The sequence below is a fragment of the Rhyacophila brunnea genome, unplaced genomic scaffold (genome assembly GCF_057557595.1).
Source record: "Rhyacophila brunnea isolate RB1 unplaced genomic scaffold, BYU_Rbru_1.0 scaffold_18, whole genome shotgun sequence".
Taxonomy (NCBI): domain Eukaryota; kingdom Metazoa; phylum Arthropoda; class Insecta; order Trichoptera; family Rhyacophilidae; genus Rhyacophila; species Rhyacophila brunnea.
In genome coordinates this window covers 1,512,660-1,536,037 of record NW_028232837.1, presented here as the reverse complement: position 1 = coordinate 1,536,037, position 23,378 = coordinate 1,512,660, and the positions used below count along the sequence as shown (strand labels likewise).

At 33.4% G+C, this 23,378-nt stretch overlaps 1 protein-coding gene across 1 annotated transcript in view; it reads left to right on the top strand.

The window, feature by feature from the left end:
* Window positions 1-23,378, top strand: part of Gdh (glutamate dehydrogenase, mitochondrial) — a 64,677-nt gene that overhangs the window by 27,514 nt on the left and 13,785 nt on the right. Inside the window, exons 2-4 of the mRNA XM_085945087.1 lie at window positions 14,071-14,271; window positions 15,502-15,641; window positions 21,040-21,133. Of these exons, the coding sequence (XP_085801213.1) occupies window positions 14,071-14,271; window positions 15,502-15,641; window positions 21,040-21,133 (435 nt within the window). The remainder of the gene's footprint in view (window positions 1-14,070; window positions 14,272-15,501; window positions 15,642-21,039; window positions 21,134-23,378) is intronic.

Below are 23,378 nucleotides of genomic sequence, written 5' to 3'. Positions count from 1 at the left end.
TAAAATGTTATCAGACTGATGCTCTCATTCCGTAGCACACTTTGGACCTTTAAACGAACATTGTCAGTTAGCAAAATCTCACTTCACGCGTACCGCGCTACATCGGCAACCGCATGATTTAATGAACTTTTTTTATTATGTTTTGCATGCCTACACATTTTCGACTTACTTCAAAACGCGCGCTTTTTGTTTTTATTTTTTCTCTATGGATTTTCTATTAGATTATTATCTATGACGAGGTCACAATACAATATGTATGCAGTGCCGTCCCGTCGGGGTAGGCACTGTAGGCAGGGCATGCGTTGCATACGGGCGGCATATTAGGGCGCTAAATAAAGGAACGAATACAAATATTATAAACTTTGATAACTGACGGTTTTTTTATGAAGCAGACGATGCGGCCGATTCATCAGGAAGTATCGACGTCTTAGTTTAAAAAAAAATAATTAAAGCATAAAAATCATGATAACATAACTGTTGTATCGTAATAACTCATATTGTAATGGCAGTTTATTGCACAAGCAATATTTTCATAAGGTGCCTCCAAACCTGTCATCGCCACGTCGCCCACGTGCTAAAACCATCGCTGTTTGAGAGTAGATGTCGTGGAAATGCTCTAATCATCAGTAAATTTTTAAAATATCCGAAAATAAATACTTTTGCAGACAATTCTAAAAATAAAAAAGGACTGCTTATGGGCGGCACTTTGCCTAGAGACGTCCACTGCATGTGTGTGATTTGATTATTTCCAAGCCTGGCTATTTCTGTGATTGTCTCAATTCTACTACCTACTGTTGCCCTAAACATATCGAAAACGCACACAGCAACGATGTCTAAGAGTTCTATTAAATTTGATATTATTTCTTGGAATATGTACAAGAATTATTTTGATCTTTTCAAAGTTTTGACGTACCTACACTTAGCTAGCAAAGCAATATCAATATGACGTATAGGTATCTTTGCTCTTCGCCTTCATTATTTGATCTCATTCATTATGTAACGTTGGTATTTTTTGTGACGTAAAAACAACTTTGCCAATGAGTTATTCGGCTAGCGGTCGGATCGTACATTATTATTACGGCATACTTGACCAACCATCACAGGCGCGCACACCGAAAAATAGTTTGGGGGGGGGAATGTCCATTTCGAAAAAATATCCATAATCTATTATTGATTTCGCCGCGGCAGGAGGCTGGGTTAATAAAATCTATCAGGTGCCACTGATTTCGAAATAAACCCCGCCTACTACTTCTCCTTGCTTCAACTGCGGACCGCAACATTTTCCGGGTACATTCTCCATACCCGGATACTCCGTATTTCGAGTCAAACGATAAACACTTGGAGTGCTCACCAACAAGTTATTGAGAGCTGTCGCATCCGAATCGAATGAGCATGACCTAGTCATAATTATAGGGATTGTTAGTGTCCGTTTGTGTTGTCTGCGTTGTTTTGTCTTTTAGACATGCCGCATCAGAATATTCAAACGAACATTAGATGCCCCAGGTGGTCGCACTAACTCATGAGTGCTACGGGTCTTCCAGTCGCCACAGTCGTAGAAATATACCGAGAGGATTAGGATCAACCCGTTGAGAAGGCTGTTCGACAGCCAAATCACTTGGGTTACGACCTACGGTCATGAGGTCCTGATGAACCTTTCTACCTTGCTAATTTGTATTTTTTTCATTACTGGGGGGACTCCGGACCCGAAAACCAACCCCCCTTTGTATGCGCGCTTAAACTATTATCTCATTACTTGTCGTGATGTTTTTATTAAGTACATTATTTTACGTGGGATGATCGCTGTTACGTGAACACTACGTGACGGTATTCGTAATTGACAGAAAACACGGATTTTTTCATTATAACTCATTAAATGTCCAGGATTTTCTGAAAATAAAAATCTCCGTTGGAAGTTTTTGGTTCCAAATATTTACATTACTTTTTATCACTCATCTATATTGTAGTGTCTCTGTTTATGATTTTAAAAAGTGGTCAAAACAATGTTTGTTTTAATCATTATAGGTAGGTGGGAAATGTCAATGGATAGGTATCAGGATTTTCGATATCAGAACACCGCTAGCAAAAAAAAAACACTGAACACGAAGCAAATATGTATTTTTCGCAAATGAAAACTCACCTCTACAAAATCCTATTCTGGTTTTTAAGTAGTATTTATTCAAAGGCGCCACGCCATGTAATGCTGGCGGAATAATGAAATAAGTCAGAGATTCCCAATTTTTTGGCTGGAGGAACCCTTGAAACAATTTGTCAAATCTCGGGTACCCCACCTGGCTTACACATTTCGTTAAATATGGGCAAAAACAAATTAAAAGAATAATAATTGTCACTGTATGTAAGTAATATCTGTGATTTGTATTTGATAGAATTGTTCAATAATAAGCATTACTTTCAAAATGCTTAGAAAACGGTGATAGTTTGTACTTTTACTTTAAGCTTATACAACTTTTTTGCGGAACGACCGTTGGGAGTCACTGATTTAAGCAGTCGATTTTTTGGGTGCCCTTGAATATTGAGTTCTGCGAGTCCGTCGCTGGGCACTACCTATTTTACCTGAACCCCCCCTCTCCTTACTTCATTAGCACGTATGGTGACGTCATCGCTGCTGGCCAGGTGATAATGTGGTCGATCAAATGTAAATGCCAGAAACACAATATTTTATGTTTTAATCAGTTATGTATGGCTATTTTGTCTGGCTGTTTGGTGTGAAACAGGTTATAATACCTAATATATTTTCTAATCCATGGTCACATGACGCGTACACGAGAGAGTGAGTATTGTTTAGGCCCATTGACGTCCCGTAGGGGTAGGCAGATTGAGCGTCGCTTGGGGCGGCAGTTACCCGAAGGGCGGGAAATCGAGGAGAATCATTAGGTATATATTATAGCGACCTACACGTACTTAGTAAGTTCGGGTTCGCGATGTCTAGTATACTTCCGTTGTCCTTGGACGTCATATCCAGCAATGAATGACACATGCAGATTTGTGAATTATATTTGAATTATAGGTAGAGTCTGTATTCTATAAACTGGCTTACACGTCAACGAGAACGAGAACGAGATGGATGCTGAAGCGGGGGGGGGGGGGGGGGACCGGCACGCCAGCTTATAGAAGACAGACTCTAGGTACAACTTACCTAATTTAAAATTTATCGTAATAGGTATGTTTACCAGTCACTCTTTTGGAATTTTTCGGGTGTATTTTTAAATGTATTTGAAACCGTATTTGTCTATTGAAGCAGAGATGGGATTCTAGTAATGTATGCAGACAACACTTTTCTTAGATATTGGAGTCATGAAAGGATGATAAAAAATACTATATACAAAATGTGGCGGCGTTTTGGAGCGGTTTGTCTAGGGACGTCACTGTTAGTAGGCCACGCGTCAAGCCCTATGGTGGAGACTGGAGAGGTATTAGAAGAAATTTTTGAAACTCCTTTACTTGGTGCTGTATGGATATCATCCGTGACTTTATCCGACTGACTTGTCTAAAAGTTAGAAGAGATAAAGCATTATCATGTTTACAAAAATTCTTCAATTATTATTATCTTAGGATGTTTTTACACTTTGTAAGTATCACAAATTAAAACAATTGTGGAACGATGCTTATAAATAACGTAACCTTTAGGTTTACGACAGTAAGCAAGTGCTGACATATCTCTTTTTTTTTTAATTATATCTTTTATGACGCGTTCATTGCCAACCTTGATTTATTTGGCCATGTGATTCTTAATTATTCATTTTTACAGTTTTATTACGTCAATAATAATAGCAAAACTTTGGACTATGGTAGGAGGGAGTAGGGATTGCAATACGGAAATCCTATTTAATACCGGTATTCGTAAAATAATTGAAAAAAAACAGAAGTACCTACCTCTACCAATAAATATAATAATATTTAAAGCTAATCAAAATAATGTTAATATTTAAAAGCATGTGTCATTGCTAGTCACAAAGGACGATGAAAGGCCACGGAAGTAAACCAGACATCGCGTAACTCGACAAAAAATACAGTCCTACTAAGTCCTATGTTAGTTAATTCATTTTGTTTTCACTTTCAATACCGAATATATCGGTATTTTCTGATTTATAAAACCGGTAGGTATTTTGTTATAGAAAATTACTGGGATACCGGTATTGCAATCCCTAAGTGGGGGTCTTAGATTGATTGCAAATGATTACGTACTGCTAGACTCAACTACAAATTGGAGAAAGTCGAAGTCTATGTGTAAATTTTAGGGACAGTTTGGATATTGTGATTTTATATGGCTTGCGACACCTCCGCACCCCTCTCCTCCCAGTATAATATCCGGTGACCGAACCGTTACTGATATTTACACTAGACTACGAGTTCCTGTCATTTGTGGTAACGTCTAGTCATCGTAATGTGCGACGTGCCGTACAAATATAATTGCGTTACAATGCTTGATGAGGATTCTACAGCCTGCGTGGTAGAGTTGGTAGTCACATACAAATAATATTCTGTACGTTGGCGTATTCAACGAATACACACAGGTACTTATTATTTACGTAGGTATGTTGTTGTTTATGGAAATAATTTAAAATAATGACTTTTTGTGTAAATGATTGCATAAATATATGAACAATGTAGGTACACCAGGGAACTCAGAAATTGTGGGAACTGAAATACCTAACGGGTAAGGAGTAGCAGGTAACCGATCTTGAGTAAGGAATAATACGGGATAAACTTAAACACGTGTCAAGAATACGTCATACGTCGAATACTGACAACTGTTCTCGGTTTATGCATTGACGCTCATTTAATATTGGTGTATTACACACACTACTGCACGTGCATAATGCGTGTTTCATTTTCGTAGGACACTCACACATTCAAAACCCTGCATCAAAATGTAGTGTATTGAATATTGCCTATCGGAATTCTATTTATTAACTGTTCTGTGAGGTACACTAATTTGACGTTGTTTGTCCACTCCTCGGTTGGAATATATGGATACCACAAGGCGCCTCCAAGAATTGCTGTCTCTCGCCAATCTTCTTGCATCTTCCCTGGCCATGCCAGCATCCTAAAGTTCTGCCGTATACACTCTGGATGGTATTTAGCAGCCTTCCAGGACGCCGGAATTCAGTTGGCTTAAAGAATACGCAATTCAAGTTGAATTCTTTTGAGGTTTCCGCAGCGTGTGGCCTAGCTAGGTCCAACGTCGCCTCTTCACTCTCAGTGTGATGAGAGGCTGTTTGGTCCGTTTTATTATCTCCTCGTTAATCCTAAAGTTATACAGCGCACACCCAGTTCCAGCCGATTCACATGCAGACAACTGTCATTTGTATTATAATCGGAATATTTTGGTTCCGGTACAAGTCAACCAGGTCAAATTGCTCGCATCTGATTTAATCATCAGACTTAGTAGTCTTTTTCTCAGCCTCACAAGTATATGCATATAATATCAGAGTATAGATGAGTAAACTGAGTATCTGTATATTTTATGATTCCAAACTTTTTTGTTTGGTTGAACCTTTTAAACATTTTTTTAATCAATGTCAATGAACCCCTACCTGGCTGACATTCCAAAAAGATAAATTACAAAATATACGTACAACGCAGTATTTATGTAGTGACATACCTAAGTCAAGCTCCGCCCTTGCGTAGTTTCAATTAAGTCTCAAAACGATCATTAGCGCTTCAGGTGTAGGTGATCATAATTTAAAAAATATCCTAAAACCACAATATTGTGTATATTTTACATGATTATGAAATATTAATTGATATGATGAAAAAATAGGGCATAATAATGCCATATAGGTCCATATAACATCCCACAAAATCTATAGATTAATCAGACTAAGCTCTCTTGTTAAAGATACCCTAAACTCTTAATTTTTGACGTTCACAGGGCATATGTACCATAACTAAAAACTGTACGATAATTGTAGCAAAATTTAGTGCATAGTAGGCGGCGACTTATTGCTAATGCATAATATTATCTGCAATAATAAAATAACATTTATAATCAAGTTGAACTTTCAAAATGCTTCATTACATTTAAAAAATAGTTCTGGTTTCAATTACCTACATACTATTTTTTCGCTAGTCTTTGCTACCCTTTATACTGGGAACCAGGTTGGGAATCACTATGATTAGAACTATGATTTGGATACGTTAGAATAATAATATTTTATCATTTTTACTTGAATAGTCTGTTTGTCTATTAATGTACATTGCCGCCTTAAACATGCAATTTTCATATAGGTAGGTATCTATAATATTATATTAGTATAGAATTTTTTCATCTAGCGAAAATGCATTTTTATTCAAGCCTAGTGTCTGCTTAGAAGCCATAGAAAAATTTCTGACTTAAAATACGAAGAACTTATTATTATGCATATTTTTTAAAAAATATCCACAGTATTATTTCATTTTAAAAAAATAACTACACATTACCGTTTGTTTTTTGTACGTATACAATAGATAACTGTGTATCATATGTACTAACTTATCATGTTGATAAAACTTTTCGACTTTTTTCTAGTAAATAAATTACAATATTTTTTATTGTTTTTTTTTCTCTCTATCAGCTTGTGCTTGTTGAAATAAATCGCGAGATAAGTAAGTATGTTTTTTTTATTGTTTAAATTTGAATATAATTATATAAGCAGACGTAATGCTATTTTTGTCTACCTACCTATTTATTTTCCGATGAAATCTTATGACGCGAGCGCGCTCTGTTGATCAGCTTCTTGAACTAGTTTCAATAGGGGAAAAGTTATCCTGAATATGGTATCCCTATTTGAATATTCAAATTATTTTCCCGCGTATTTCAACTACGCAAATATCTTATTTTACAACGTTTTTATTAGGTCGTATTCTTATTTGTCCGGTACACATCTTGCAATCGATTTTTAATTAACTTCCCGACTAGCTAGACATTTGAAACTTTTAGAATATATCAGAAAACGATGCCAATGCATTTTTTTAATACTTTTAGCCATCTTTAAGTAGAATTAAATTCATTTTCAGTTAATTCTGTTTTGTATGAAAAGTTATTTCCGAAGAAATCCGTAATCCAATCCACTATTATTGGTTGCTAGGGAATTATTAATATATACGTGCGTTACTATGGAAATCAATATGAGTGTCAAAATGACATTTCAGTATTATTTCTATCAAATACATTTTTTTTTGATCGTTTAAGCTAGTCAAGTCAAGTTTATGTTATGATTCAGCAGAAAATTTAAAAACGTATATAAAAAGTTCTTTTTATCTTGTAATTATTATGTATACATAATATTATTGTCATTAGTTGTAATTGATTTACGTCAAGCATATTATTATTATGGTTATCGGCACATTGTGTGTTTTCATTTTGTTACGATTTTATTATTAAGGGGGGACATGCTCGTCGAAGGTCAAAATTGAGTTTTTATTGTATTTTCAAACCATTATCCTGGACACTCCTTAAACGTTGTAGATAATCTATTTATATAATTTTGAAGCCTTATTATCCTTTATAGTTATTTTAAACATTTGATGACTGCATGAAGTATTTTTGTTACATAAAATAGTATTCTTTTAAACCTCTCGCTCTAATGTTTTAGAATATAGTCATATTTCGGTACAGAACTGTGCAGTGGTGTTAAGATTTTTTACATTTATTAATTTTTAAACGCATTTATAAAACCATTAGTATAATTTATTACGAGATAATTTTTGTAAAATATTCACGATAAAAAATTATTTTGATAATCTCTGTGATCCCAAATTTGACAAGAATTAGGCATTTTATTATTCAAAAAATCGGCAAGATTAACACATTTGAAGATGATTCTAAAGATATTTATTATAAGCTATTTCTTTGACCATTCAAGTGTGATAAAAATCTGATTGCTTTATAATAATTATTGACCTAAGAATAAGGTAGTGTTTTTTTGAAATACGCCATTTCTTTTGTCATTCCCTAGTGGTTAAGGTACAACATACGGCCGTAGCCATAAAATGACAAACTATAATTAAAGTAGGGAGTAAAATTATGTTAACGCGCGTGTTTGAACATGTACCTAACCGTTTTTTTTTTTTTTTTAAACGGTACATGTTCAAACACGCGCGTCAATATCATTTTACTCTTTACTTCAATTATAGTTTGTCAATTTATGGCTACGGCCGTATGTTGTAGCTTAACCACTGGGGAATGACAAAAGAAATGGCGTATTTCAAAAAAACACTACCTTATTCTTAGGTCAATAATTATTATAAAGCAATCATTATTCATAAGATGTTTATCACACTTGAATGGTCAAAGACATAGCTTTTAATATCTTCATAAATATCTTTAGAATCATCTTGAAATGTGTTAATCTTGCCGATTTTTTGAATAATAAAATGCCTAATTCTTGTCAAATTTGGGATCACAGAGATTATCAATATAATTTTTTATCGTGAATATTTTACAAAAATTATCTCGTAATAAATTATGCTAATGGTTTTATAAATGCGTTTAAAAATTAATAAATGTAAAAAATCTTAACACCACTGCACAGTTATGTACCGAAATATGACTATATTCTAAAACATTAGAGCGAGAGGTTTAAAAGAATACTATTTTATGTAACAAAAATACTTCATGCAGTCATCAAATGTATTAAATAACTATAAAGGATAATAAGGCTTCAAAAGTATATAAATAGATCATCTACAACGTTTAAGGAGTGTCCAGGATCATGGTTTGAATATACAATAAAAACTCAATTTTGACCTTCGACGAGCATGTCCCCCCTTAAAGTATTTTTTATGATGCTTAAAAGATTTAATATGTTTTAAAGCAATAAAAATAAGTCTGAGGTTAATTTGTAGGTACAATATTATTCAGTACACAATTTAATGATTTTTAATGATACATTGTATGTAATATATTTTTTATTGTATAATTTATAGTGTCCGTAAACTTGTACGTATGCAGTTCGCCGTATTACAATTTTATTCTCCGTGAAATTTTGTATCGGAAATATACTATGGCCGTATATTAAAGACCGTCCAACCTCTTTTGGTCGTTAGACTTAAAATTCATGTCTAAATAAAACACTGTTATTGTCGGTTTACACTTTACTGGAAGCCAGCAGCAAACAAATTTTGAAAATAGCCGATATACTGGATTATTTTTTAGGTTATGTTTGGTTTTTATTCTTGAATTTTGCTAAAATCAGATATGATGAAATGAATTTATCTTCATATTGAATCTAATAAAGTTGGAGACCATATAGCAGTGGCGAAGGGTGACTTTTGGAAAGAGGTAGGCTGTGGAGATATGATAAAAAGAGCACACTTGTCAGGTATACTTACGAGAATAGTACGATATTTACTACTAATGAATAGGCACACACTAATAAATGATAACGACACACTAATTCAATGAAACTTCAAAAACTCATTGACGACATAAAAATGAGCGATGTGTTTAAATTACGTATTTTTCAAAACATGTATACCCATCAAAAATCATTAGATAAAATTTATTTTTATTTTTAAAAACAATCTATACTTATTTATTAATATTCGATTAAATGTCGTTGAAATTATTTTTTTAATTATCTAATTATTAATGATTTTTTTGTTTTGTAAACTGTGTAATACTGTAATACATTCCTACACATGCGATCTCGTTGGCAAAATAAATTATTTTTATATAACATAAAATAATGAAGTGATTAAGTATATAAATATGTCAATATGCAATTAAAAAATAAGGTGATGTCTCTAGGTAAAGTTGTTATCGAAAAATAGCTAGAAAAGTTTATTAATCGGTAAATATATATTCAAAAATAATGAGAAAAATAAAATAAAAAATTAAGAAGTATCGTGGAGTTCTATATACCAAAAATACGTGTCAAATTCGGTACATTTCTATCGGGTGGTAAGAATGAATGACATAAGATTTATTATCAAAATTACGATAAAAATGTACGTAAATCTATTACCTAGGGAAACGCTAAACGAAAATTTGAATTTATTATACCCTTATATCTTTTTTTTCAAATTTAAAAAACATCGATTTATAGGTTAGAAAGCATGTTTTTAAAATCGAAATATCTTGGTTTAGACTCAATTAACGACGAAAAACGCTTAGCGTTTCTATTAAAAATACTATTTATTAATTTTTACGGGAGTTATTTAAATTTAATCTTGTATTTTTGTATATTAACGAATCGATAGAAATCGAAATCATAATAATTGTCCAAATTCAACCGATGTTTAGCTGTCCGGTGCTGCCACCGTGGAACTATTTCGAAACAATACATATATACAAAATACACACACATGCAACAACATGACGTTGAAAATGAAACTCACACATAGACAAGACAACATAACATTTTTCTGCTTCATTTTGGCTAGAATCAGTTTGTGGTAAAACTTCGAGGCGAAATTGCCATATGAATAAAAATAACTTAATAATTAAAATATATTTTACTTAATATACGTAGGAACCTGCCTATATTCAAAATTTGTAACTGCAAATTATTTGCAATTAGTATTTGCTTAAATTACAACTGTTTTTTACCATTATTTATGATAAAAATAATCAAAAAATATACAAATCTCGCATTTTTACATATGGTAGCATTCGTGCTGTCGATCGAATATCGGGTTTATAACAATTAATTATCATCTTCTTTACATATTTGGCTATTATTATATTGTTTGAAAACAGGAATGAATCGATCATCAGTAACATTTTTGTCAAGTAAGTAAACTTTTCAGTGTATAATAATATTATCATACATCAATGACAAACTACCTATGTCACGCAGTTTTGATTGTCAAACAAACATTCAAAAATTATTTAAAAGACTTAAATATACTGTATTTTCAATCACCATCATAAGCATTTATCATCAATATATATTATTTTAGGCGAAGACTCATCGTTTTCGTAAAATTATAAATACTTTACGTCAGTTTGAGGTTATGTTTATGACAAAGCAATTCGTTATGTTGAATGTTCAGTAGGTACCTAGGTATGTAATATAATTTTTTTTTAAAATGAGAGCATAATATTATTGACCGAAACTACTGACTATAAACTGCTTTGTTTTTTGATAATCAAAAGTAAGTGTGACAGAAGAGGTAGGTAGGTACCTACCTATCTTATCTCCATACCAGTAGTAATGCAATTATAGGTACAACAAGTAAACATTGATCTAATTTTTTATTTAATATTTTCAGATGCCTCGGCGATGTTCTGCTACGTGATGAAAATCTAACTATGTATGATAGTTTTTATAAAAAAAATCCGGTGCTATCTACATTTTGTTTTCCCATGGACGTTGACATGAAAAGTGGTGTCAAGCAGCAGTTCCTTCAATATTCGATAACCTGCCATCGTACAGCAGTATAATATACTATTTATTATGTAGGTAGGTAGTGGTTATTCTGTTAGATAGTGAAATACCTACCTACTCAGTGCAAACTACAAGTGTTAAAAAATCCAAGTCCTGCGTCAATGACATTGAACTACTTTACAAGGTGTTTGTTGACAAATTTAAAAGCGGGTGATTCAGTTACTGCGATTGTGATGATGACACACAAAACTTTCCATTCGCTGAGAAGCCACAAGCCAGCGACTATTTTGACAGAACGTAGTTGCAGATCATAGACAATAGATAATATACGCAAAAAAGTATAGATAATATATACAAGCTAGCGAGTTGAAATCATAATATTGTATTGTTGTTTACTTTTATCGGGCTTTAACGCTATGAAATGGAATGTAAATGAAAGTAAAATGCTTGCCGAATAATGTTTCCATTTTAAAACGTCAAAACGGTAAATGTCAAAATGAGTTGTTCGTTTTTTTACCGGGACGTCGCTACCATCGCTCTACTGCGCTCTGCCGGCTGTCAACTTTTCTCGGTAGATTGTTTATAATCTGCTTGTTAGCTTGTTCGATGATGACATTGGGCGAGTATACGAGCAGATTGTAAATTCGCTATAAAATAACTAGTGGAACTTTTTTATATTATAATAAGTGAAGTAATTCCATAAACAACGTTTTTTGTGTAATTGAATTTGATCAAATTATATACCTACAATATTATATTATATACCTACTATAATGTAGTGGTTATTTTGGTTTCTTTGGCAATTCTTCTAAAATATATTCCTACAATTGCCAGACTTGTGATAATAAAAAGTATTTGTAATCTACGTATGTGTTTCAATATTATTTCCTTTGGCCCTATATTGGCCTTTTGTATTCTAAATTTCTATTCAAAATGAAAAAAGAAGTTGGCAAGTATAAATTGATTTCATATTCATAGTCGTATTCAACATCATAATGTTGGAAATGGAGACAGTGAATGTACTGAATCGAAGTTTATTAATAATAATTTGTGGAACTTCTTTAAGGGCGACCTATTGCATATTATGTATTACGAATTTCAGAATATTGATTGGGAAATTTTATATTCGATTAGTGGCGTCAATGCTGCAGTGAAGGTATTTTACCAATATAATGTATTTGACAAGTCATTCTTTATAAAAAAAATCATCGGGCTCTTCGCGTCGCTACCCAAAATGGTTCAATTTTGATTTAATTAAAAACATACGACTAAAGCACTTGCATCACAAAAAATGGAAGAAAGCGAAGTGTCTTAGCGATTATATTTTATTTTCTTATATCATATCACGTGTATTATATCAAATCTTGTGACATTGTCAATGTTATCAATGGAATCCAGTTTTTACTCTTGGCAGACGATTTAAAATTATATGTGTCAATTCACAGTGAATTAGATTGTCACATATTACAAAATAACTAGTGGATTTTTTTTATATTATAATAAGTGAAGGTAATTCCATAAACAACGTTTTTTGTGTAATTGAATTTGATCAAATTATATACCTACAATATATTGTAATATACTATTATACTATCATAAAAATGTCAATACGATATAATAAAATATTGTACTTATTTAAAAAAATTAATAATTATTTGAATAAGTATATATATAATAATATTATAGTAAGTAGAATATATTATACTCATATAATATGTAAATGAATTTTTGTCTAGCGATTTTTTTCATCTGGCAATTTTATTTAATCATACTTGCAACTTATTATAGTAACTTACTGCCATCTAGTTGGAATTGACCAAAGTTTTTAGTAACAGATTTTTAGAAATTCATGGTAGATGCCTTTAATTATAAATAGATGGCGTAAAAGTCACATTATATGTGTTATTTAGGCTAAAGACATCGCCTTATAATCGCCTAGTATGGAGTCTTCGCCACTGCCATATAGTATACGGTCATCTCTTTCCGATAGAAAGCTCTCAGCGAAGAACTGTGCCACGGTGAAATGTTTTACGTATAATTTATTTGGCAAAGGTTTAAACATAAATAGGGATTTAAATCGAGAAGAAATATGTACGTGCTCTTTGGTAGAATCATGGTTTCCGTTTTTTAAATAAATATAATAATCGTTTTGTGGCTACTATAATTCTAATTACATCACCATTTTAATAAAATTGATAACATTCACTCCAAAAAACTATACGATAATTAATATGAAGGTACAAAGGGCTACATTTTTGATATTTGTAACATCGATGAAACCACCTGGATTTTAACCTTATTGTAATAGACATTATAAAACAACGTCCATCTAATTCACTCTCACGTAAGTGGAATATATCGATGACCAAGCAATTTGGTTTAACATATCTATTGCCCTCCCAATTGCACCTTGGAAGTACGATCAACCGATCTCTTTGATATTTATCACGGATATAAACAATCCATTACACCACCTGGCCACGGCGTGCACATTACCTGTCAGCACAATGTTGAAAAAAATTACAAGAACTGCGAGGATGTTGCAGGCGTAGTTAGACGATGGGTCAGCTAGACGGATTCTGTAATAAGGGCAAATAAAGATCGTGGTTTGTGTAGGTGCCAGTTAAATGACTTGATTAAAGTCAGCAGGTGTCCACAGTGATACTGTAGGTAGACATTATGCTCTACAATAATTTTATTGTCTGATTATTAAACCAATTATTATCTTCTATTCCAGGTATCCGTTTCTCCCTGGACGTGTGCCGTGATGAGGTGAAAGCCCTGTCAGCTCTGATGACCTTCAAGTGCGCGTGCGTGGATGTTCCATTCGGCGGAGCCAAGGCCGGCATCAGGATCAACCCCAAGGTATACTCCGAGCATGAACTCGAGAAGATCACCCGTCGTTTCACCCTAGAGCTCGCCAAGAAAGGATTCATTGGTACGTTATAACCCTTTTTATACCCAATCTTCAACTTAGTGTTTCCCAAACTGTGGTACACGTACTCACTCATAAAAAATGAAGAGGTATGCAGTTGCATTGAAATATTTGACTTACTAGTATTCGCACATTTTGCACGTGACGTGATTGGTAGAGTGAATGTCTCTGAAGCAGTGGGTTGTGGTTTTTTCCCGTGACTGGGTTGATCCACAAGCGCTAGAAGGACTCAATTGGTTTGGTGCAGTAGCGAAGGGTAGAGGTAGGCTGTTATGATCTGCCATAATGGTATTGGTTAGTATTTAAAAATCAATTAAACCTTGCCTAAAACAAACCATAATGGTTTTGGTATATTTTATGCGATATGACAAAATTGTCCACACTTTTTCTTTCATACTTAGTTGTTTTAGTTGGATTGAGAATAATACATATTACACATATTGTTGGTTTTTAAATTCATTAATACATTGGACGCTAAAGACGCACCTAGTGCGTAACGATGAGGTGGCCATATTCGATATAATTAGCATGCTATTTAAATGTGGCAATTAAAAAGTAATTATCTAGTCAGCAGTCAATGTGTTAAGCCCTGCCCAAACAACTATATTAAATAAAAAATACTCTATCTATAAAATATTCAAAGTTATCTATGATTTAATTGCATAATTTTAGATATTTTATAGATACTCAAGTATTTTTTGACTATTATGACTTGGTTTTCGCAGGGTTTAATTGAATTTTAAAAACTAACCAACACCATCTGTATACTGTAGTCTTATGTCAATGAAAACAAATACGTATGACTGACAAAGTTTAGTGTGCACCATTTACGGCGGATCTTAACAGCCTACCTCCTCTCTTCACCACTGGTTGGGCGAATGGTTAATAACCATTCCTTGTAAGATTGTCTGTTAATATAACATCCGCTCTGTGGAGGCCCATATGCTCTACTTAGAACTCTTAGAAGTGAATATTCTTTAAAATATATACCCATACAATCAGTGCAATGCTACTTGACTAAAATTGCTATGTTATTAAATTTATGGGTTATCATTCAAAACTAGTCTTGTATATGACATTTAATCTATAAATGCATATGGCAGTTCAATTGTGATATCTTCAGAAGACCGATTAATGTCTGTAGAATGAAATCACAATACTTTTTTCTCTCCTTCATCAGGCAAAGGTTGAAAATTAAGACGGAGTCTCTGATGTGATTTGTTTATATTAAAGGACCGGCGATTGACGTGCCCGCCCCCGACATGGGAACAGGAGAGAGGGAGATGTCCTGGATTGCTGACACATACGCCAAGACTGTCGGTTACAATGACATCAACGCCCACGCCTGCGTCACCGGAAAGCCCATCAACCAGGTATACACTGCCATTTCTTTTGTATCGTCTTTCCTTTTGGCGAACGCCTCTCTATTTTGTGCTTTCATCGTGGTTTTTTAAAAACAGAAATTTCATCTACTTCCTGTTTCTTTTTTTTTCTTTTTATAGAAAAGATGAGACTTTCAACTATAGCTACCTTTTCTGGGAATTGTCTGTGTTTGTCTCATATTATGCATATATAAGTTATGGTCCAAAAAAAAACTGGTAACTGCACTTCTCTGGTAATCTCTAATCGGTGCTGATAATAAAGCAACTCTTGACAGTTTCTATCTTGCTTTGTATGGCACGCACAAGAGGCTAGAACACTCGCATTTTTCCCCATGGTTTGTGAGTTTTAAACCTGTAGCTCGTTCAAATATGGTATGTTTGCCATCAATATATAAACATTTGCTGGCCAAATTTCAGTGGCATGGGGTGGAGGTAGGCTGTTAAGATTCAACATAAAAAGTGCACACTAAACTTTGTCAATCATACTTATATGTTTTCATTGAACTAAGCATACAATTTTCATATGGTGCTGGTTAGTTTTTAAAAGTCAATTGAACCCTGCCTAAGCCAAACCATAAACAGTTTAGATATCCTGTGGAAAATCCTTCAAAATAGTGCACACTTTTTCAGTCATACGTATTTGTTTTCGTTGTTCAAAGGGTTTAATTGAATTTTAAAAACTAACAAACACTATTATTCAATACGTTGTAGTCGTAGTTCAATTAAAACAAGTACGTTTGACTGACAAAGTTTAGTATACACTATTCATGTCAGATTTTCATAGCCTACCTCCACCCTTCGTCACTGCCAAAAGTATTCATCCAGGGATACCGAAGCAGTGTTACCAATTGTCATTAAAAATGGCATCTTTAAAATTAAAAATATCTAGAAACTAGCATTTCTATATTGTCATCATCATCATCAGGGGCGCGACAACCTCCTGGTTCTGGCCTCCTCCAACAGCTCCCTCCACCTGTCCCTATTCAGTGCGGCCGCTTTCCAATTTGGTAATTTTTATATATAATTTCTATATTGAATTAAATCCATTAGAATTTAAATTCAAATTCCATCAAGTATCTTCGGTCGATAGTATTAACGTATGTTATTTTATTTTGATGCCATGAAATAACATCACAAAGTCTGACAAACTGATTTTCAAGTATTTATTATGAAAAGTTCTTCAGTGTAGAAAAGTGCTAGATTGAACGCCATACGTCGGATACGTATTTTATAAGCTAGATGCTTATTAAAACTAAGCGATGGCAAGAAAAACTCGTCGAAAAAGTTGGTAATGCTGTACCTAGCGGTAGATCTAGAGGCCATTCATCATCATCAGCCTGAATCTATCCACTGCTGGATGAAGGCCTCTTCAAGCTGCTTCCACTTCTCTCGGTCCTGTGCATTGTGTTGCCACGTACTTCCGCAGAATTTTATCATTTCAGCGATCCAGCGGCCTCTCCCATCGCCATTTAAGGCTTTTAATAAACTCTATTACATCGCAAACCCTTGTCTGCTTCCTTATCCACTCATTCCTCTTTTTGTCCTTTCGCGTTATGCCCAGCATGCACCTCTCCATACCACGTTGTGCTACTCTAAGTTTCTGGATCTCTCTTTTACTTAGGGTCCATGTTTCACACACATATGTGATCACGGGAAGCACACACTGGTTGAACACTTTGCGCTTTAGGCACAGTGGAAGGTGGCCATTGAATCAACGGAATAATTAAGTTCTGCGGATGTACGTTCTAAAATAATTCACAGGATCGAAAAGAATAGAATCTTTGAGTGATCTTAATCCAGTAATGGATTGATTCAGGTGTGTTTTTGAATCCAACATGTTTATCCAATATTACCCACCATTTTTAATGTCAGAATAACTAAATAGTGTTAGGTATAGCAACAATGTCCTCCATCCAATTAAATATAATATGTTATGCTCACATTGGTTGCATTTTTTGTTATTAGCGTCGTAATGTGCCCACCGTTATCGTGATGCATTAATTTTGAACGCAAACTTTTCCCCTCCACACTATTGGTTCTTAGATATTAAATTATTTTCTGTTGCCTAGTAACTATACGCCGATGCTAATGAGCAAAGTCAATGTTATCCACTTCTCCGAGTTCAATTTGCTATTGTTATTAGACTTGATGAAATAAGTGTATGCATATAGAATGTACGATATACGTCATACGATTTATGCAATGGTTTACGTTGAGACAAATTGGTACTGCAGATAATATACCATTATAAAACAACAATAAATGATGCTATGATGCTTAGTGATGTGATAATATCTGTCTGTTCCTATCGTAAAGGGCCGAAAATTAAGAATTTATCTTAGAGTATTTTTGAGAGCTCAGTCTGAACACTATATGTCGGTGGCGAAGGGTGGATGTAGGCTTTTGAGATCCGACATTGCACTATTATACACTAAACTTTGTCAGTCATACTTATTTGTTTTCATTGCACTAAGAATACAAATAATTTAATGAAACCCTGCCTAAACTAAACTATAGTAGATAAAAAATATTCTTCTATCTATAAAATTTATAAAATAATGTATGATACAATGGTATAGTTTTAAATATTTTATATTTAGAAGAATATATTTTATCTAATATCTATTGTGGTTTGCTTTAGGCAGGGTTTAATTAAAATTTAAAAACTAACTAATACCATCTGCTCAATTCAATGAAAACAAATAAGAATGACAAAGTTTAGTGTTCATTATTTCTATCAGATCTCAACAGACTACCTCCACCCTTTACCACTGTAATGTATATTATTATTGTGGTCTTTCCTTTCTCATCCTAGAAATCAACATTTCATGACTATATAAAATAATATATTAAAACCATTATTTATTTATTATAAATCTTGTCATTCAGAATGGAGAATAAAGTAATATTTTGGTACATCAGATATCCGTGGTTATAGCACATTTTAAAACTATTATTTTCTCAATATGTGCATTATACCTTTAATTTTATTAATTAATAACATTATATATTATAGTGAAATATATTAGGTAAACTTTCAATTAGACTTTGATATTGACTCATAATTTTCGAGAAATTGTAGCATTCTAACAAATTAGAACAATTTGCCCATTCTTATTAAACGATCAATATTGGTAGTTAGACATTATAATATCAGAACTTTAATAAGTCAAGTCTTTAAACAATTTGCTTTGTATAAATACTCTTGACAGGTTTTTTAAAATTATAAATCATTAAATAATAAATTATGATATTACATTATAGCAGCGATTTCCAAACTGGGAGGCGCGAAGCGTTGCGAAGGGAGGCGTGAAAAGTTTCACACAATTAATGTAGTAGACACAGGTTTGCAGTTTGCAAATGCTTATTTTATAAAACGGCCGCTAGATATAAACTACATAAAACAGTCCAATAAAAGGTTGTTTGCAAACCTGTCTGAAAATATAGAGACTAATTTTATAATACCTCACTTCTATAGTATATTGTGAAGTGCGCTGGCTATCTCGTGAAAAAATGAAATAAAAGGGTCAAATAATCATAATGTTGAAATTTGAGGCAAATTTGTTTAGGAACGATAATTTTGTTGTTAAACTTGTCTATTTGGTTGAAATTAAAAAAAAAAATGAGTGAATAAATCAATGCAAGAACCACTAATGCATTCACTGATTTAAAAAGATGAAGTGAATGCATTCATAAAATATTGGAGCTTTGGAAATCAAAATTACAAAAAAAATCAGTTCGCCATGTTTCCACTTTTAAATGGTTTGTGCGCCAGATACATAGAAGCAAACAAAAATCTATTTATTGAGTTCTTGGTTAGTTTGCTAATGCACTTTTCACATTATTTTATTAATAGTAAATAAAAGTCGGCGCTGCTTTGTTTCGAGGCTATTAAATATTTTAAATATATTGTTATGCGTTGCAATTTGATGTGATACCTATATGATGATTGATATACTTAAATGATAATTTTTTATATATGATGATATTATTTAAAAAGGTGTCTGTATTATTTAATGAAATAAAGGGGGGAGGCGCCAATATTAGATTTTTTTTAAAGGGAGGCGTAGTAACATAAAGTTTGGAAACCACTGCATTATAAAATACATGTATGTATTTTTTGTTAGATTTTGACACGGTATCGTGGTAGGGGTTTTTATTTGACATAAACTGCATTGTTTGCTGGCGGTACGAATTGACTAATTGGGGTCAATTAAGTCTAATTATTCAGTTTTAGTCACCAAGTATGCTGGCAATATCGAATCATACTAAAAACAAACTAATCCAACTGTGTATCACAATAGTACTATGTAACTTTTTATATAATATTATATTCTTCTAGGCACTAATTGGTTTCATAATCATTGTATGAATAAATCAGTTCCTGTCAGGTATGTCCTCTGATTCATACTGGCTTAGTTATATAACATTTCATTTAAATAAAAAATCTTAATTACAATTTTTACTCTTTCTTTAAATGCAATCTCCTAATTGGAAAATGGCCATCATAATCATTTTCCTATTCATTGCAGCTTTGAAAGTCGGTTCTATGCTTTGGTCGAAACGATGACACATATTCTTCAGTCAACAAATATTTACCGGTCTTCTTGTGTTCTCTATCTTCCCCCTTTCACTCCTGATTTTATAGATTTTCTGTTACCATGCCAAAAGTGTCATGCTATATATTGTGATTTGTGCTATTTTCTATCAGATATCCAATCGTCATAAGGACAATCTTCGCTTTATCATGTGCTCTCCAGAACAATTCGGTGATGCCAGGTCATCCTCTGCTATGTTTAACGAATGTTGCACTTTTGTCTTCTCATAATCTAACCGAGATGCTATAGTTTTCTGGTTTTGATACTATGCAAAACTTCTTGGTCTATTTGAGGACATCATTATTTTGTTCCCCTATCAGTTCAAGGAATTTTAATACAGCCACATTTCAAAGAGCTCAACTCTCCATGATATTAAATTGGATTCATAATTCAAGAGCATCTTACAGTTACTATTCACTGCCTCGAAGATATCAAGTTTCTCACTAATCTTTTAGCTTTTAATATTGTGACCGATACGTCATAGTGCTTTATGTGATGTGAAAGAATGGCAGTCATAGAGGGAAAGGGCATAGAAATGTGTATGAAAGACCAGGGAAAAAACCTGATTCCCAAGATACTGGGATCACTCATCCACAATAAATAGTAGTCACACCATAGTTTGCTAATATAAATCTAGCAGTGTGGTGACGTTGAGGTGACTTCTTGGGTTAGTTATACCAAGAGGAGAGTAAATTACTCTACTATTAACCGTTCTGTATTTGTTTTATCATGTTTGTATAACTGTTATTAGTTACATATTGTATTTAACAAGTCATTTATGTTGTTTCCAGGGAGGTATCCACGGCAGAGTATCAGCCACCGGTCGCGGTGTCTTCCACGGTCTGGAGAACTTCATCAACGAAGCCAACTACATGAGCATGATCGGTAGATTAACATTTTACATATTATTATCAATTATATTTGAGCAATCTACATATCCTATCAAAAAAACCACTGGCTTAACTCAATATTAGATGTAGCGGTGAATATAATATTTTTAAACGTACAGAACGGTTGGTCGTACAATGTGGTTCTCATTGACGTCTTAATGGCGTTTAATATTTACAAAAGGTAATTTTAACAGTAGTGCGCTGCCTGAAGCAAAATATTTACATTGGCTATTGTATAATCGAGGTTGTCGTTATCATTATTTAAACAATACTTCTCATTATGTAACTTAAGCATAATGTTCTACCGAAAACGAATTGTCTAATCTTTGACAAATATAATATATATTATTCATCACCCTTCAGGCAAAAGTCACCAACCCAAAAAATATCATTTTGAGATATTGCAATTAGAAAGTTTGGAGATGAAGGAAAAATCAGATTTTAATATTTTTAAGGTTTTATCTATATTAAGTACATATTTTTCTCATTCTTTTTAATAAATTCTTTAGGTTACTTTTACTTTTTGATGCTAATTAATACATCTGGAAGGTTTTGGAGGAGGCCAGGTGGCTAAAATGTGGTTTGTTACGAGGGTGGGTCAATAATTCCTTAGAAAAAAGCATTAAAACAGGTTTTATTTTTGTATTTTTTTTTTATTTCTCAACATAATTTCCTTGGAGCTCAATACACTTGGTTAGACGTTTCTAAATTTTTTTTAAACCGTCAGAAAAATAAGTTTCCGGAAGGTCCTCAAAATAAGCATTTGTCCGATCGATGACTTCTTCATTTGAAAAAAAACGTTGTCCACTTAGCCATTTTTTTAAGTTTGGGAAAAGGAAAAAGTCACTGGGGGCTAAATCTGGCGAATACGGTGGGTGGTCGACCAATTCGAACTTCAATTCTTCAATTTTAGCCATTGATCGTAAACATGTGTGAACACGGGCATTGTCCTGATGAAAGAGGATTTTTTTCCTGTTTAAATGAGGCCGTTTTTCTTCAATTTTGTTTTTTAGCTGGTCCAATAAAGATGCATAATAATCCCCTGTTATTGTTTTTCCTTTTTCCAAATAGTCAACGAAAATAATTTCACGTGCATCCCAAAATACAGTAGCCATAACCTTACCAGCTGATTTTACGGTTTTCGTCTTCTTTGGACATGGTTTGCCTTCGCGATCCACTGCTTTGACTGTTCTTTCGTCTCGGGAGTATAGTGGTGTATCCATGTTTCATCTACAGTCACAAAGCGACGAAAAAATTCATCCGGATTGCGTTGCATGAGCGACAACAGGGCTTTAGAGGCCACCACCCTACTGCGTTTATTGTCGACTGTGAGCAAACGCGGCACCCATCTTGCAGAAATATTTTTCATGCCCAATTTGTCATGTAAAATAGAAATGACGCTACCTTTTGAGATCCCTGTAACCTCAATTATCTCACTCAACTTTAATCTTCGGTCACTTAACACCATATCGTGGATTTTATTGATCATTTCTGGTGTAGTCACCTCTACAGGACGTCCTGAGCGTGGTTCATCCTTTGTTGATGTACGACCACGTTGAAATTCATTTAACCAGTTATAAATAGTTGCAAGTGAAGGAGCAGATATGCCGTGAACTAAATCCAACTCATTTTTTATTTCCTTTGCTGTTAACCCTTTTATATTAAAATGTTTAATAACAACTCTAAACTCAATTTTCTCCATTTTCCATTTTTCCATTTTCCACAAGCAATTTTTTTTTTAAATGTACGAGAAACACACAACAACCCGACCAATCTGATTGAAACTTCGCAGCATACTGAATCGGTAGTGCCGCTGCATGAAAACAAACCGCTTGCAGTACTAGTCGCGCCACCTGTCGGCTTTTCTAAGGACTTATTGACCCACCCTCGTAATTTTCGCTTGTAAATAATCTGGACCAAAGTGATCTTATTATGACAAGCTAAAGTAATTAATCCTGTTTAGTTATTGTTACCTGTTTCAGATGAGTATTAGAAGTTTTCAAATGACGAATCAGTAAAAGTCACCATACATAGTTTAGTAACTTTTGCTTCTATATTTATTTTTTATAATGTTAATAATGTCTATCCGCCTATAATGACTTATGCTTGTTAAGAAATTATCAATTAATTTCAGTAAGAAACAAACAACATTTTACTAAATACGTTGGTGACTTGCATCTTAAAGAAAATAATTTATTGCTTCGTGTGACTCAAAATTGCCTTTGAGGGTTGGTGATTTT